At 39.3% G+C, this 18,509-nt stretch overlaps 1 protein-coding gene across 1 annotated transcript; it reads right to left on the reverse strand.

The window, feature by feature from the left end:
- Positions 1-2,337: 2,337 nt before the first annotated feature.
- KLF5 (KLF transcription factor 5) lies at positions 2,338-17,253 on the reverse strand. The gene is made up of 4 exons (XM_075265403.1): positions 16,958-17,253; positions 14,176-15,010; positions 11,996-12,055; positions 2,338-4,214 (listed from the first exon to the last, which is right to left on the reverse strand). Exons 1-4 carry the CDS (start codon positions 17,141-17,143, stop codon positions 4,036-4,038), a joined length of 1,260 nt encoding a protein of 419 aa, XP_075121504.1. The 5' UTR covers positions 17,144-17,253; the 3' UTR covers positions 2,338-4,035.
- Positions 17,254-18,509: the final 1,256 nt, after the last annotated feature.

The raw sequence follows: 18,509 nt of genomic DNA on the forward strand, positions 1-18,509 counted from the left end.
AGTTTCAGAAGTCCTGTACAAGTGATTGAAGAGATTTGTAAGGGCCCCATCACACGGAGTTTACGCGCAAAAAGAGACGCATTATACGAACATGCCAGAATGTACAGAATACACAGCGTGTAGACAGAATACACGGAGCGTAAACTCCATGTGAAGGGGCCCTTAAAGTGCAGCTCTTTCATTTACTTTCAGCGATGATCAGTCCCATTCTCAAGATAGATGTGGATCCCAGAGGTGGAACCCAAATCTATCAGGCATTCATGGCATGTCCAATGGATAAAGTTGGGGAAGCTAATAAGGAAGTACTCCTTTGTTTGCACTTTGTTCAAATGCCACTGTAATAATATTAATATTATAGAGTTGACAAGTCATCCCAGTGACATCCATGAGAAAACTGACATCCTAATGGAACAATGACCTTTTCGCCATTGAATATCTGTTGAAATTCTAGTCCATTCTGACCATGACTGACATCTTAATACTAGCCACAATAAATATGCTATCCATGATTGACAAAATTATTAGTTTATAACTAGTTGTGACAAAACGCACAATAAAATGAAAACTTAGGACTGTGGCTATGACCAAAATTTGCCATTGCATGCCACATTGCAAGGCTGGTCATGATAACAGCAACATCGCTATTCTAACCACTGCAATCTTGGCAACAAAATATCATCACAAGCATGACATCATAGTAACAAGATTGAACACACTAACATCACGATGGTAGCAGTAAGCACAATGGTGCAAATTTGTAACCTCTTCTATGCCAGTTTTTTGGCAACATTCCTCATTTTGTGCCTTGCTGACCATTTTCCACAAAAAGAGAAATCTCAGCCCAAAATATTTATTATAACTCATGACAGTTTTCTGGCATGAGGTATACCGGAAATTTTTGCCTACTTCTAACTTTATAGATCTTCATGCTGGTGCACCTGATTCATGAAGAGGTCGGAGCCTTTTTTAATTAATTAGCCGTGCTTTGTATCTGTCAGAGTCTTTATTAAGTCTGCAGTACAAACCGCCAGTCTGCCTCAATATCTAAATATAGATAGGAAAAGTACTAAAGTAAAAAATACTGACCGCATAAAGATGGCCATAGTCTTAAGAATATCTCAATGTTAACAATTAAACCACTAGCCAGGACTGGCCAAATACACATATGGCAATTACTAGAGAAACCTTTTGAAATCCCATTTGTCTAGTGCAGTTATAAAATGACTTGGGTCCAAATCGTGTGGATTTTCAACATCATCAGTATGATCAATGGAGGTCGGACACCCAGACCCTGCACAGATGTGCTGTTCCAGGAACTGGTGCAGGGTACTGGGAGCGTGTGCAAACTGCTCCTATTCCCTGAGGCTGCAAATCCACTTCTATTGCTTGAATTGAAGCAATCTGTGTGTATTACTCATCTCCTACAGTAGCTTTCGGTGCCTGGAGGCTGCCAGAACAGCTGATCTGTGGGGGGTCTGGGTGCCCGGCCCATGAATCACATACTGATGACCATCAGTATAAAATATTCATTTATGATTGGAAAACCCCTTCAATAGCTAAACCAAACCTGTAATAAAACTTCAAGCAAAACTTTATTTTCCCTATGAGAACCTTTCAAGAGTTTCAAAAATTGAACTTACAATTGCAGCAACACCACAAAGGAAGAAAAAAAAATTCATCTGGGCTTTCTTCGTCACAATTACCAATTTGTACGTACTTTTACCATAGCCATCTTGATTTTGTAACTTAATAAATCTCAATAGAGAGCAAAACTAGCTAAAACTAACATGATGTGCAAAAATGTGTCTATAAAAAGAAAAAAAAATTAAATTTCTAATGGCCATTTTTCCTTTTTAGAAAATGTTACAATTAAATGGAAAATACTGATACAAGTTACAGATGTAGCAGAACCTCGCAGTATGTAAACAATCAAGAGAGAGGCGCTGTCTCAGTACAGGTGATCTGCGGGGATCCTAAGCATAGGCCATCAGTACCAGAAACTGGATAACCCCTTTAAAGCTAGTGATAGACAATATAAATAACTATAGTAAGTTTCCATTTGCGATTGGCAGATTTCGATCCATCAAATAGGTGTATACTCTAAATCAGGGTTAAGGAACCTTCGACTCTCCACCTGCTGAGAACCTACAACAACCTCCCAACATGCTCCATTCACTTCCATGGGAGTTCCAAGAACAGCAGAGCAAGTATGCATGCTGGGAGTTGTAGTTTTGCAACAGCTGGAGAGCCGTACATTCCCTAGTACCCCTGCTCTAAACATTGCATATTTCTATGTTTTTAAATAAATCCAAAACATAATGGTACATTTTAGGCACTTCAGTTTATTATTAACAATGCATATGAGGAACAGATTTAATTTTTTTTTTTTCTGGAAACAGTCATTTGTCCCTTTTTTAATAACTACAAATATAAAAATACAAGGCAATGAAGCGACAAAAATGTGCACATCTTTTGTATAAACAATCAAAGTGTTGTACAAAATTATTTACATTTGTAATATATTTACAAGTTTTAAAAGTACAATTCAAGGACTACAATAATGTTAATTTAGTCAAAGTAGCTAAAATACAGTAGCAATTTTACAATAACATTAAAGAAAAAAAATAAAATAAGATACCAACATGAACCAAAAAATAAATAGTCAAGAAAATACAGCAATTTTTAAGAGTGGATCCCTTTCAGTTTAATATTTTTTGTTATTATTCTTGAACATCTCTCTGTCAATGCACAAAAAAAACCTTCATCCAATCTATTTTAGTAATACAATTATTTAAGATACTGCAAGTACAGGTATATGTAAGTAAACTGCATAGTAATTTCTAAAAAATTACCGTGTCTATTAACATAAATGCTGCAAAATAAAGTCACCACCTACTTTATGAATGCTGAATATTTTGCTTTAATGTTTTGGCTTTTAAAATGATATATATACGTAAAATTTGTAAATGGAGGAAATACCCTAAAAATATGACAAAACAAGTGCAAAAGTGTCTTGTGAAAATCACAGGAATAAAATAGTTCCAGTCAAAAATTAAAATAAGGTAATTCCCAGCGCGGTTGGGTTGTAAGGTGCAGAAACAAGCTGCATTCATGCCGCCTTACAAGGCATATTAATATTAATAATATCTATTTAATACATAAAAAAAATTGCTATTTAATGGGACAAATTTGCTTTGGATACCAGGTGGCAAATAAATCATTGCTTTATTAAAGTGATGAAATATATGCATATGGAGGGAGAGACTGGAGTAGCATCCATATGTGACCACAAGACCTGCAATATTAGTGTTAGCTTATCAAACTATGTACAGACTCTGGTATAAAAAAAAACAACTTTTTTTAATATATAAATGTATAAATAAAATTAGTTTCAAGGCATCAGTGCAGGATTTTTAAGGCCAAGTTAGGAAATATTTGGGAAATTTGCTTCCAAAGGCTTAATTTTTTTTTTCTTTTTTTACAGATTAAAAGGACAGTGGGAAAAAAAAGTGATACAATGCGTAGACAAGATCACACTATAGATTAGAAGAAAAGTAACACAGACAAAACCTGCAGTTGCATGCTCAAGTATTAAATTTTTAAAAAAATTATATAATATGGCTTGTCCTTTGCGTGCAGTCAACCATGACCTCATATCATTTACTAAACACTGTAACAGTAAAGACAGTGCTTTGGTCATAACATTGCTAAACATCCTTACAGCATTGTGTGTTGAGATGTAAATAATGTGTATTGAGATGAAACCTGACAACTATTATATAGCAGGGAAGGGATGAGGGGTAATAGAAATGTTGTATTAAACATTCAATAGACAATCATACTGTAGTTCAATATAAGACACAATTCAGTTTTTCCAGTCTCTTCTTAATAGAAGAGTCCATGATAGAACGGAGATGACTTTGATATGTAGTAACACCGTATGAGGAGCCACCACTGTTGAAATATTTATATGGAGATGAGGCAGTAAGGAAAAAAACTTTGCATAGTAAAGAATAGCCTCCGGCAGAATCCATATTAATTCTGATGCCTTTTCATGTGAAGGGCCAAGTGGTCAGAGCGGGAGAAGCTGCGGTTGCAAACTGCACACTGGAAAGGTTTGGCTCCTGTGTGTTTTCTGTAGTGACGTGTCAGTTCATCTGAGCGAGCAAATCTCCAGTCACAACCTTCCCACGTACATTTGTATGGCTTCTCTCCTGCAAAACATAACCAAGAAATATATTTAGATATACTGGCTTCAGAGTTACACAAGATACAATGACATAATGAAGACAGTAGAGAGTAGTCTAATAGTAGATCTAGCCATCACAATACTATAACACACAAACTTATCATCCAAATATACCACAATGTGCACTGCACTTATCGCTACATGATCAGAAAGAGTCACCGTCACAGCAGAGAGGGTTATATGGCTCATTCAAAAGAAATGATAAGAATGTTAGATCTGTACCAGTTTTATACCAATAAGACATTTCAATAATTCCTCTCAATAATGACAAAAACAACCAGTCCTGCACTGAAAGTGATCTGCTTATAGGTGGGTGTAGGGTGCCAGCAGGAGTATGTGTCATGCTCAATGGCATGACACAGCAAGCCAATGTATTGACTCAAGTAAGTACCATATGGATGACAATAACCAAAAGTCCCTCTCCTTTTACAGTCTGTTACTGGCAGTTTTCAGGAGTCTATTTGTACTTGCAGAACAGAACTTTAATTATAGATTAGATGACCACAAAAATAATTCCATCAGTCAAGACAATGTACTTGGCTGCTATTCTGACGGCCTCTACATGTTTTCCTATTTAGTCATTAGTATACTATTTCTATGTTGCTGTATAGGAAATAAGTAGGTCATCATACAGCTTTATAAAAGGGTGGCCGGCGCCTTCTTTTCACCTAGAATGGGAAGCGACCCGCGTTTCCACACAATGGCAAGAGGGGAAGGTGGTGAATGATGAATACCCAAACATCTGCCAACGCAGAGAGGTCAGGGCAACTTCATACATATTACATGGCCAGCCAGAGACTTGGATCATGGATTACTTAATGGTAGTCTAGTAGCAAAAGTAGATCCGGAAACTAACTGGACCATATACATGGGGTAGTCATGGACTTGCCTGTTATTCATTTTCTCATAACATGCCTTTAAAGCATTTACCAATTTATTTTTTTTTAGCAACATGGATATTGTCTTCTGACTACAAAGCCAATACCTACATACCATGATATTATTTGGAATGAGTACTGATTTAATCTACAATCAACATAGTCAAGGTAGTCTATAAAATCCTATACTTAGCTTTTATTGTGTTCACAGTTTCCACAAAAGCAGGTTTACAGATGCAATAATAAAATGAAGGATCAGAAAAGCGATGTTTCTACTATATGATCCAGTTAAATAGAGAAGTTCTGACATCACAACAGGAGCGATTACATCATACACAGCTTAATTCTATGCATAGTTTATCTATTCTGCTTTTATAGTATACCAGATTAAAACCCATCATGTGTATACACTGTTATTCCACTACACAACTTATAATACTGGTATTTTGTTGGAAAAAAATCTGTTTCATAAAGTGCTCCAAATCCTTCACAATCAGAGAACTGTTAAACTGGAACTATATAATACTATGTTATGGGTCATACTGCAGCCTAAAAAGCCCAAGTATTCATTAGTAACTAATGATCTCTTGATGCATGTGGATGACCAGTAAAGGAATCTGATGAGCATAGACAATTACAGCCAGTGACTATGGAGTCCGTGTCATGTAGATGCCCTAATTTACCATAGGTTATGATGAGACTTATACAATCAGGTATGATGATGATACCTGGACGACTCATCTGCATTATTTATCCCATACGTGTGATTAAGTATAGTGACAAGTCATCTTTCTGGAAAAATAAATAAAAAATCTACAAAGAAAAACCGTCAGGGATGAGCGGCCAGATTTGATTACTGTGCGCTAATCCCTAATTCACACAATGCTCAGCAGAGATCTCATTCCCTTCCAATACATTCTAAAGCTTGTAACGTCTCTAGCGTTAAACCAAAAATTCTATTCTTCAAAGAGTAATGTGTTTAAGTTCAGTTACTGGAACATGACGACTGAATCAAAACAGCTATTTCAGTGTGCAGCTAAATGCAGCTACTCCTCCACTTCAGAGAACTTCTATGGCATTTGTTAAAAATGTCAGCACTGTTCAAGTAAAACATCATGGAGGAAACTGGTACCAACTTACAGCCAAATAGCACACTCTAGTCGTTTCTTTCCAAGCCAGGAATATTATGCATAGCGCTGCCAGAAAACAGACCTATACTTTGTGTATTCCTGCACGGCTGTGGCAGGCACAGAGCTTTTACCTCACCTAAAATATATAGTATTGCAATATGGGATTTGTCCAGTTTATAGAAATACTCCTTTGGATTAGGAATAAATAGTAACCACAAGATATTAAGGAATCATTACATGGACAGTGCATGCTATTCTAGTGGCTGCAAAAGGTGCATTCACTGCCAGGCCTCCAACAATGCGCCAGACCAAGTGCTGTAGTTTACCTATGTAGAGGTCTGGTCTTTGGACTAAATTTGCACCAGAGTCTCGCTGCACTTACACAGCTTTCTCGTCGCTGTTTTCAGTTTTAAAACAACGGGCACACAACAGGTCCCATTGGGGTCCATATGTAACTGCTATTTTAATGGTCCGTCTGCCCATTATTCTGGGCCAAAACAATGGACAGTCAACACTAGTGTGATCTTGGCATAATCTTGTTATACATATATAATGGTCTATAGTGCTGTTCTTGTAGTCCAAGCAAACCTGTTAAAGTGGGACCCATCAGGATTTGCCCTTACTAAAGAACTATGGTGCACAATTTTAATGTCTATGGGATAAAAGGAAGCCATGACACTACTGTGGGCAAAGGATCAAAGTAAAGCCTAAATGCTCCTATTAAAAGAAGTGGGCTGCTTATAGGTTGTGATTATCTCGAACCTCACACGGTTGCATTTTGTGGACGTGTGGACATTTTATAGCTGGTGAAGAAAATCTAAATAAAATCATGGGACTGTTATTTATATGGATATTTTATTCCATGATGTTACATGGTATAAATAATTCTAATGGTAACCCGGAATCAATAAAACATAACAAACCTCTACTAATTGTGAATGCAACATGAGACTGGACAAGTATCACCTGAGACACAACATGGATACTGCTAATCCCTAACAGTAAGTCACACATATTAAAAGGGAAGTTACATTACACTACAGCAGTCACAAATCTCATAAAATGCCTTAGTTTACAGTTTACAAGACACCATACTGTTATACTGTAATCTAACCCTCATATACGGCTATCTCATCACGTCCACCATCATAACATATCATACAGCTCTGTATATCAATGTGGAGTTGAAAGGGATACAAAATGGTCACAACAAGCCCATACCCAAAGATGTATTACAGGATAGTGGCTGTGAATTCATAATTATGTATTGGACTATCACAATAATTGGCGTAATGTCACCGAGCTGTATATGACTGTAGGACATACTAAAGAAGAGTAAAGTAATATTTAGCAGCACTAGGGGTCTCTACACTCCCTAAATGTGAATGATTTGCATAAAGTGCAAATGAAAGTCTCACACAACCAAATGTTACTACATTGGGGAACTGGAAGATTAATTGTATCCAAATACAATTTACATTATAAAAGGCGACTACTTAGATAGACTTAATTGAGTTACCAGCACACATGACTCATGGTACCCCTGCTGATCTATAGGAAGCTGTCTAAGGGATCCTATAAGCACCATGTTACTTCCCTATTTACCTAGGCACAACCCTATAAATACAGTTGTGGCTGTGTCTGGTACCAATGCCCACTCCCATTAGCCTCAATGTAACAGCTGCAGTGATGCATCGAGCCAGGCAGTCACATAAACTAGTGCAGAACACTTTAGTATAGAACATTGGGATTATTGCTAGATTTCTTAAGTGCCCATTACCTTTTGGTCAGCCTGTTTGACAGGGATTAGCATGCCCTCCTAGATTCAGTGGCGATTATAATTTGGTACGTTTGCATCTGCACTTCCTAATTTAACATTTTATGCAAACATTTTAATACAAGCAAAGGAGCTCATCTTTGCGGACCAGCCATCTTGTGTGTACAGGCGCGTCCGAACTATTTCACATCAGAATAGGCCTGGTAAAAGATGGATTGGGCTTAATGAATCTAGATACCCTGATGCTTTTACTCTCAAAGGAGATGACTCACCCTCAGCAATTTACTACCCTCTCCTAATAGAGAACACATAGGCTAAGCTGAGCCAGGTGTGCATGTGCATTGGGGAAGTCAGGAAAATAGCGCTCAGCTATTGACGATGTATAGTGACCTTTCACCTTTAAAGTGTAAAGTATTTTAAAGTCAACCTAGTGAATGTGTAGAATGGTTTAGAAAAGGTAACACAGTGGCTCAGTGGTTAGCACTGGAGTCCTGGGTTCAAATCCTGCCAAGGACAACATCTGCAAGGAGTTTGTATGTTCTCCCCATGTTTGTGTGGATTTCCTCCCACATTACAAAGTAATACTAATAAAAAAGGTAACACGGATGTAGAGACTTATGCACTAGCCTTGTCCATCTCACTTCTAGTGGAAAGTTCATGATTATATTCACAGAAATGGCCGTGTGAGGAGCTTCTATTATTATGTCTTTTTAAGCTGCTATGTTGCACACTTATTTTGCAATGCACAAAATGTTCCTGAGAAGTTAAGTTCTGCCAAGTAACTGCCCGGCTTAGTCTTGAGTTAAAACCAAAGACTCCAGAGAAGAAGGAATCTCCCAGTAAAGGAGAGTATTAGAGCTTGTCTGTGTTTGTTCTGAAACAAAATCTATTAGGAGGTATTCAGAGTGACTGAAAGGACCAGCAAGGTTGAATAAATAATAAGAAAAGACGGAGGGGTTTTTGATACAAAAGAAATTCTGAAAGTGTTTTGACTCCTTACACCAGACAAACTTTGCTCTGGGCTTTTTATTTATTGAAAATGACAGATTGTAAAGGGAGGTTATCATTCACAGGTGATTTAAAGCCATTGTCATGAAACGAAGATTAGGAAGAAAATGCAGTCTGAATAGTCGGCGATTACTATGGAACAAGTTTGGCCAGATAAACAGGACTGCTAAATACCCCAAGGCCTTTTAAGACATATTAAACAAAGCTTTGTGAAATTGCATTGCATGGTACTATCTTATTAATTTAGGATTTGCTTTGAAGGTAACTTAGTTTAATAATAGTGTTTTAAAGATTAAAAAAGATAAAAAAAGGGTTTCATGTAAAAAAAGAAAAAATAATGGAAAAAGTAAAGAGACATTGTCATCTATTGTGTACGCATAGCCTGAGAATAGGCTGGCTGTACTTGGAGAGTACAGAAAAACAAACAAGGAGGGCTTAAGCTTTGGAACCATTGTGTCCTCGTTCACACACGGCTTGATTAATGAAACCTAAACTTGTTAAAGTTAATTAGAGGAGATGTTAGGAAGTGTACATGTTCCATAAATAATTCAATGTTAGCATAGCATATCATTTACTTATTTCACAGCTTCGCTTCACACTAAAGGAAAAGGTCATGCTCAGATGCCCGAGTCAACCCAAGCTGGACACACAATGAGAAATTCACCACAAATAAAGAATAACGATTAAAAAATACACACACTTGTACACCTGACATTTCTGTAGCGAGCAGAATGAAGAAAAAAAAAAAAAAGATTCCATCAAGCAAAGAAGTTCTTGCCAGAAATGTGGAAAGACAGAAGAATGGGTCTTGGCTAATCCCATAAATTAGCCATGATCTCTGCTGAGCCAAGGTTAGAAGATAAAGCCATGACTCAATATCTGTGTGGGACACTGTATAGCAATATGTTTAAGCTGGGATTATGAAAACACATATTGCTTAGAAGAGTTTTGTTTAGCATGGTAACAGTCTGCCAAACAGACCTTTGTTCTACTTCTTTTATTTTTTTACAGTGGCTGTTAGAGATAACTGCTTCAATTATCAAAGCGAGGATTTCCATAGTAACCTCCAGCTTTCAGATACCGTCTTTACACACAAACAATCAATGAGAAAAGAAACAGCCAAAAACAAAAACCTGTGTCCATAGCAATTTGGAAATTGTTCTATTATCTAAGTGGATCATTCTGCATAATAAATGTACCCTAACGGATGTCAAAAATGGTAACTTTGAGGAAGAGAGTTCTTCCGAAAACCAACACAGGTGGACCTCACAAATGTGTACAAAGTAATAGGAGTCTACAAAAAAAAAAAAAAAACAATGCTAATTTTTATAGCTATTGCTGCACATTCTGATTTTTATATATATTTTGGAATAAGCAGGATGAGGTCCCCAAACATGAGAATGTTCCATAGCTTGACATTTTATATCTGCATTGGTTATTATGGTCATTCTGCTCCATTGGGTTTCCATCATAGGGTGAGGCATGTGACCAGACAAAACACATTTTGTTGTCATCTTTTACAGAAATCTGTAATGGAGGTTTCTAACAGAGCCTCTAAAGGTGCATTCACACGGAGGAAAATGGCGCTGAATTTGGTGTGGAATCCGCGTCAGATTCAGCGCTAAAAAAAAACAACCTCCCATTGACTTAATTGGTTTCTTTTTTCTGCTAGCAGAGAGGCAACTTTCCTTGCCGCGTTTTTTGAGCTGGAGTGGATTGAGCAGGAGATAGAAGTATAAGAAGCTTCCTATATATTTCCCATTTCATTTGTAGCCACGCCTGGGTTTGGCTCAAAAAAACTCAGCAAAATCGTCAACAAAAAAAGCTGCATTTCCACAATGTGGGGCCTTAAACTAAAGATTGCTTTCAGGGTAAGGCCCCATGTTGCAGAAATGCAGCTTTTTTTTTTGTTGTTGCAGTTTTTTGAGCCAAAGCCAAGAATGGCTACAAAAGGAAGGGGAACTCTAGTAAAAGTTATTTTACTTCTCTCTTCTGCTTAATCCACTCCTGACTTTGGCTCAAAAAACAGCAACAAAAAAAAGCTGCATTTCCATAATGTGGGGGCTTAGCCTCAATGTTACTTTTGACTGACTCAAGCTGAGATATAGTAGGGCTACCAAAGATACATTGCTCATGGTCAACTTAATGAATCTATGAAATTTCTGTCCATATTTATTGTGCTGCAGAATATGTTGGTGCTATATAAGTAAAATCTATTATTATTATTATTATTATTAATATTATTTCTATCACCTCCTATTAAACTACAGTCATATACATCCAGTGATATCTCAGATGGAGTTTAATGCCCTTTTTATTTTATTTTTTGTTTATGCTCAGATTTATGGATGGAATACATGAATAGATACTCAGACATCTAGCCTATAGGTATGTAAAACATACAATACTTCTTCACGCCATGCAACCACTGTCCTTGAGTTTAGTACTTGACAATGGATTTTTAACCTTTTGGGGCACCAAAGTGTTCTGTGGTCTAAACACCACCTATAAAAAAATGTTTATGTCTACCACAACATAAAGTATTCCAAAGAAATGTCAAAACAAATTAAATAAATCATTTAGTGCCACGGGTCTGGTGGCCACGCCTGGTATTGCTGCAAAGTCCTATTCACTTTAATAGCACTGAACTGCAATACCAGACTCAGCCCATTATAAAAACAGGGACGCTATTTCCAATTTCTGACAATCCCTTAAGTTGACCAGTAGGTAATTTTTGTCTTTATGAAGATTTTGCCTAGAGGTTTTAGAAGAATTGTACATGAAAAGGAGCAGAAGAACTAACAAACTGCACTGAAGAAAGAACCTTACAAAAATTTGCCATGATGGAGCGACTTCAAGTGAAAAACAAACTAAATACACAAACTTCAAAAAAAGGAAGGTTTCTATGAATAATATTTACTCAGCCATTAAAATGAACAGTGTATGCACATACCAGTATGTGTTCTCAGGTGAGCTTTTAGATGGGATGACTTTGTATATACTTTTGTGCAGCCTGGAAAAGAAAAAAACAAAGAAGCGCACAGTTAATACAAGGAGCGGTAAATTGTGGCAATGTCTGAAGCCAAATCAGAAAGCAGTCTTCTACTTCAGAGCTTACTGGTAGCCACAACGCAGCTTCAGACATTAGATCAAGATGTATCGCACATATTCAAGGAAACATTCCTTTAGTGCCGCAAATAGACAAGAAAAAAAAAACTTCATTAATGTTACAACAGATGTACTTTGTCAGCTCTCATGTATATTTATTCTTATTAGGCGGACTTATTTATCAGAGATATTCCTAGCTACACATATTCATCTGCATTCTTGCATTCTAAAAATACCTGGGGAGATTCCAGAATCAGAAAGTGCAGCAAAGTTTATCACTACTTAGCTAATGCCAACATGAAACATGGAATTGCTGCATGAAAACCTTACCACATTGACCTTTATTTACACCATTATTCTAGAATTCCTAGGGAAAACACTGGCTCTCCTTATTTATATCACATATACAGTATATCCACCACTTGTCAGTAAAATGTCGATAGACAACAGAAATGGGATACATCATTTCTAAACCAATAAACAGGACAAATATTTGTAATCTTCATTAATCTGGAAGCTATAGAATGGATTTCCATTGTTGAGTAATCCTAATCCACTCCCATGTGTGGGAGGCACTTTATACATGGTAATGTCATCTGTAGTTCTGAGTTTGACCACTAGGAGGCAGCAGGTTTAAGGAGGAAGGGGGTGGTTTCTAGGATTGACTTTTCCAGAAACACTGCCACTCTGTTTTATGGGCCGTGTCGGGTATTACAGCTCACCAGTGAATGTGGTGGTTGAGCTGTAATATCAGACACTGCTCAAGGACAAGAGCTTTTCTAATCCTGATATCTTAGATTAGCCCAGCTCATCAATTTCTAAAATATACTTCTTATAAAAGGGCAGCTTATATAGTGCTAAAAACGTAGGTTACATTGCCCGTCCCAAGTACTAATAGGGATGCTAAAAATATTGCACATGATAGGGAGCATGCATGGGGCTTAAATACCCTAGCGACCCTGTTACTACCTACTAGTAAGGTCCTTTTTCTAGCGATTAGAGATCTCAGGGCGGATGACTGGCTGCAAGAGGTCACACAAGAGAAAAGCTAACTTAAAAGATAGCAGCCATCTGTAAATTACAGTAGTATAGTGCCATACTACAGAGGTATATTCTAGTAGCATTACACTATATGGACCCTAATGATTATATGTGATTTTCAAGGTTTTGCTGTCTGCATGAACCTTTATACGTGGACCTCTGCCGAGATGCTGAGCTTAAGCCTTTCATTCTATTTCAATTCTTGACAGGCTAGATTATTATATATGGCACATATGGCAGGTAAAAAGATAAGACAACACGACTTAAACATACATTCATAGTAACATTGCATGTATTCAATATACAAGCTCAATAGCTAGGATTATATATTCTCCAAAAGTAATTGGTACAGTCAATGGAATAGGACACTATACCCTTCAATATCAATACAAGCAGCAATGAAGATTCACAGTGACTTGATACTCTGTTCTATGTATATAACCATATAGTCAGGAGGTTTATATGGAAACACAGAAATCATAATTTCAAGTATTGAGTAAAGTTAGTTTGTATCCAATATATTTTGTAGATCAAACACTTGCATTATAGATTGATCTCCAGGTTGTGCAGATATCAAGAAAGCTTTGAGACTCAGATACGGGTTTACAGGCTTATGTATTAAAAGGTCCTCACAATGGCAGGCCTCAAATATTATTCTGCTAAACAGTTTGATCTTCTCTGCAATTTCCCATTAACACCTTCCTACCACTTTCCACAATTTTTCTGAAGTCAAACCTGCAGCAAGTGCCTCTGTTCTGCGGGTGTATTGATACACAGGACATCTAAATAGGTAACAATTTATAGGCCTGGTCACACAGGACAGCGTTAGTGCGGTTTTTGCATTAAACGCCATTTCTGCACGAACCTGGCCTAGCTATACTCAATATCTATATACAAGATTAGTAATATACACAGTATTTATGTTTCACTGCATGCAACAAATCTTAATATTCACTCTGTCGCCAATTCACAGCAAGGTCTTACCAGGATAATCACAATAGTGAATTCTTCTTTTCTCCAAGTCTGGGTTGTTTCTGCGATTGTAGCGGACCGGCTGAGCAGCTGCATGCGCCATGGGTACTGTTGCAGGTAAGCTGGTATTGTGAATGCCCATCTTGGAGGCAATTGTAGCCGCATAAGAAGGTGGTGGGTTTAAACTCTGAAGGAGTTCTACTTGTCGGTCGGGACTGCAAGGTTCTGAGCTTGGTGGTGATGGGGGAAAGTATGTGGCCTCTTGCTGTGGCATGAACTGACCGTGTATGGTATATGAACACTGAGGAATGCCCTGAAACTGCTTCATTGTGGTCTGTGATACAGGGGAGGGGAGCGTATTGAATCCTGATAACTCTGTAGACAATGAGGCATTGCTAATAGGGTCCATTACCGGAGTCTGGCTTGCAGAGTTCAAGTCCATATCTGAAGAACTTAAGAGCTGATATAGCTGACCATGCTGGGGGTTCACAGGAATCTGAATTTCTGGAGAAGGCAGCTCCTGTTTGATGTAAATGTTATTAAGATCTGTGTTTTGGTGAGAACTGAAGATGCTGGTGAACTCTGGAAGAGGCTGTGAGCCCGGAGCAACAGGCTCTGTCTTAATGTGGGGCATTGCAGGCCTCGGAGACTTGTACAAGTTTGTTCGCAGGTGAGTGATGTCTGGAAGGAAGACGTTCATGTTGATACTGTAAGGCAGTCCATCACTGTCATTACTGAAAAACTGGTCAATGCCGGATGCACTGTCTCTTCTGTACTTCTTTTGATCTTGCATGATGCTTGCTACAGTTGGACTGGGTGTAAGATACTTCTCCATTTCACATCTAGTCTATGTGTAAACATGAAATAAATACATTAATGATATAGCCATACTCTTATACTCATACACATACCAGATTGTCAGATAGGAACTTTGTCCAGTCTCATGCAAACACTCAATGCCCTACACGTCCTGCTTAGATTTCAATTGGAAATGAATAATCTTGTAATCTGAACAAGCAATTTTTGCAGATGCGGCACTCTCAAGTATAATCCTTACCCAGATCCATATCAAGCAGATCATACATTTACAAGTGGTGCATTGTAGGCTGTGGGTGGCTGCAGGCTGATATTACCAGCACAGTCATAAGCAAAACATTTATCATGTACTCTTCAATGGACAAATGCTACATTCCCCCTTGCACTGTAAAATCTCTAGTCATTCCTAATCCCCTTAGCATTCCCCAATATGAATCAGCTGACAAATGGAAAACAAGTGTAATAATTCACTAGAAATTAGCTTGAGCAAACACAAGTCCAAGTCACTTCCCACAGGTCCATCCAATAAAGTACAATCAGCCTGCACTGTACGTTTTACAGCTTGTTATTGAGCCAGTGCCTGCAGCTTTCACACGAACAGGAATATACTTGCAGATTGTGACTGTCCACATCACTTACACAAGGCTGCGCTCGAAGAATATTAACCATTAGGGAGCACCATGACAGTAAGAAATATATATATATATATATATATATATATATATATATATATATATATATATATATGCATCAGCAGGTAGCTTCCCTTCCACAATGAGATCTATAGTATACTTTTGTCTAATATGGTTTAGCAGAATACACCCAACCAGTAACCTGCATGTAATGATCACCTTAAGCAAAGGGTTAACTATCACAAGTCAAAAAAGTATCCAAAGTCACCAAATCTATGAGCACTTTAGATACAGCATTCTGATATAATAAGGCCATGTCCTAATCTGCTAAATAGAGCCCATGAAGAGCGGGCCGCTTAGTTTGTGGTTAGTCCAGTCTGATTTTAGCTCGCCCAGCTGTTGTGTGCATGTGGATCTGTCCCAGTGTGTGTGTTGTATTTCTGATGTGTAGCATGTGTGGGGGCGAGAGGCAGCCAGTTGTTCCTATGCTACTATCCAAATAGCACACAGTCCAGAAGCTAGTATTCACGTTGTACAATTCACCCAGGTCCACTACCCAGTGCTCCTTAGTACTACGTATTACCTCAACTATATAGTTACAGTCTGTACTGGCAACTGAAGTGACACAGGAGATTAATAAATGCACAATATTCAGTGACATGTGTAATAGATTGCCATTGTCAGTATCTTTCTAAGGCAGCATTGCATCCCCCTAGTGTACCTGACCGTCAGCCAGTGACACTGCTACTCCCACAGACAGCAGGCAGTATATAGCACACAGGTATTGAGTAAGTGAAGAACAGGCGGTTAGCATAGACAAGCAGGCAACACAGGTAATAACATACAAGCAGTACAGGCAGATTGTATGTGGTACATAGTGGGCAGCACCTGTGATCTAGGCAGATAGCACAGGTATGAAAGCACTACAGTGCACAGTGCAGGTAGGTAGTCCTGACAGGTAGAACAGAACTAGAGGCAGGCAGTCTCGACAGATAGCACAGGTACTGAAGAAATGCAATGCACAGCACAGGTAGATAGCCCTGGCATCTAGCACTACAGTCAGTAGTACAGTCCGGGCAGAGGAGACCTAGAGTGCACAATACAGATAGTCCTGGAAGGTAGCCCAGAATTACAGTCAGTACTACAGGCAGGCAGTCCGGGCAGGTGCCACAGGCAGGGGAGAACTACAATGCATAGAACAGGTAGGTAGCAGCAGTGAGTAGTACAGTCCGAGCAGGGGAGAACTACAGTGCACAGTACATAGAGGTCAGTATTAGCCCTGGCTGCTAGGCATGGGTACGTGGGCACTACAAACAGTCAGCACAGATTAAAGCCCCAGCACCTACCTGCACTATGTCATCAGGCAACAGTCTAGGGGCCTTCATCTCTTCAGCAAATACTGCACCCCCAACCGCGGGGTCTCCTCTGTTATGTATTTGTCCCCCGTTCCCATTGACAGGTTTTAGCTGGGTGAAGACAGGTTCGTCCAGGCGGCCCAGCCTGGTACTCATGGTCAGCACCGTGGTGGCCATATCTTCGGCTGCAGACAAGTCCAGAACAGCAGCCCGTGCTCTGTACGCTGTACACACAGGACGGGAGCGCAGGGCAGGACACAGGCAGGAGATGCTACCTGTTACAGGGTGTGGACACGACTTTATTATGGGGCTGGACGGTAGGGCTGCTTTGAGCTTCATAAGGGCCAATGTGCTGTGTGGGGCGGGGTTGCAGTGTGTGGGTGTGCGGCCAGGGGACGGCACTGCGACTCCTCCTCTTACCCATTCTGACAGGGGTTTGTGTGGTGCAGAGGACACAAGAGTCAGGAACAGTTGTATTATTATGTACAACATCTGTATTGTCAGACACAGGATAAAATACTGCTCAGTACGGTGAATCCCACACACAACCTACAGAGATACCGGCACACTGACCTACAGTGATATACTGTATACTGCACATAATACCTACACACTGACCTACAGCGATATACTGTACACTACACAGTATGCAAGCCGAACGATTGGCCGGTGGTGGGGAGGGGGCGGGGGCCTCCTCCCAGCTATATCCAGGTCGGTGCTGGGAAACAAGCTAGATGGCTTCACAGTGAATGAAAGGAGGATGGTCTGGTCTCTTTACAAAGTGAATGCAGAAGGAAGGGGCTGTTTTCCCTCACACCCTCCTCACATGTCTGCAAACAGCTTTCTTGGCACACTGAACTGGATGAGTAACATGCAGGACCTACAAGACCAGGAACAAGGAGCAGCCAGCCGGTGCACCAAAAGGTAAGTGAAAGGGCAAGCAAGCTGGCTGGCCCCCTGCTCAAAATTGAGTGGGGGGCCAGTACAGGGCTCCCTTCCGCTTACAACAGCCGGCAGTGGCCTCCAGACCACTGGACCGGCTCAGTTACAGAGTCCCCAGAACTGGCTGGCTGGCGTCCTCCTCTCGAAACTATAGAGATTTTCTGCTTGTAGATGGGAGGTAAATCCTTATATGATAGTTTGATTTTTCAGCCTAATTTTGTACCCGATACATGTGGTGTAGGGAGAGGAGCAGCTGCAATGCAGACTAACACATTTGTAATTGGCTTTGCAGAGTTTGCTAAATCAGTGATAGTAACAAGTTTTGCAGTAACGTTGTAGCACAGTCTTAGTTCCCTGCTGTGTCACATGTTTGCTATAGTATAGCTCAGCCCCTCCCCCGTTGCTTTAAGTCTTTGTTCAGACTGTGGTTGGAGGTGTATCGGAAGCTTACTGTACTGGGCATGCAGGGAGATTCCATTGCCTTTAGTTTTAGGTAAATATACTTGAACCTGCATTGTACCTTACGCTCTAATTGTAATGTTTACAGGCCAAAGATCCTAATTCCCTTCCACATGCTGTATCTAGAACCTGTAGTACAGCT

The sequence above is a fragment of the Leptodactylus fuscus genome, chromosome 2 (assembly GCF_031893055.1).
Source record: "Leptodactylus fuscus isolate aLepFus1 chromosome 2, aLepFus1.hap2, whole genome shotgun sequence".
In the NCBI taxonomy this organism is placed as follows: Eukaryota; Metazoa; Chordata; class Amphibia; order Anura; family Leptodactylidae; genus Leptodactylus; species Leptodactylus fuscus.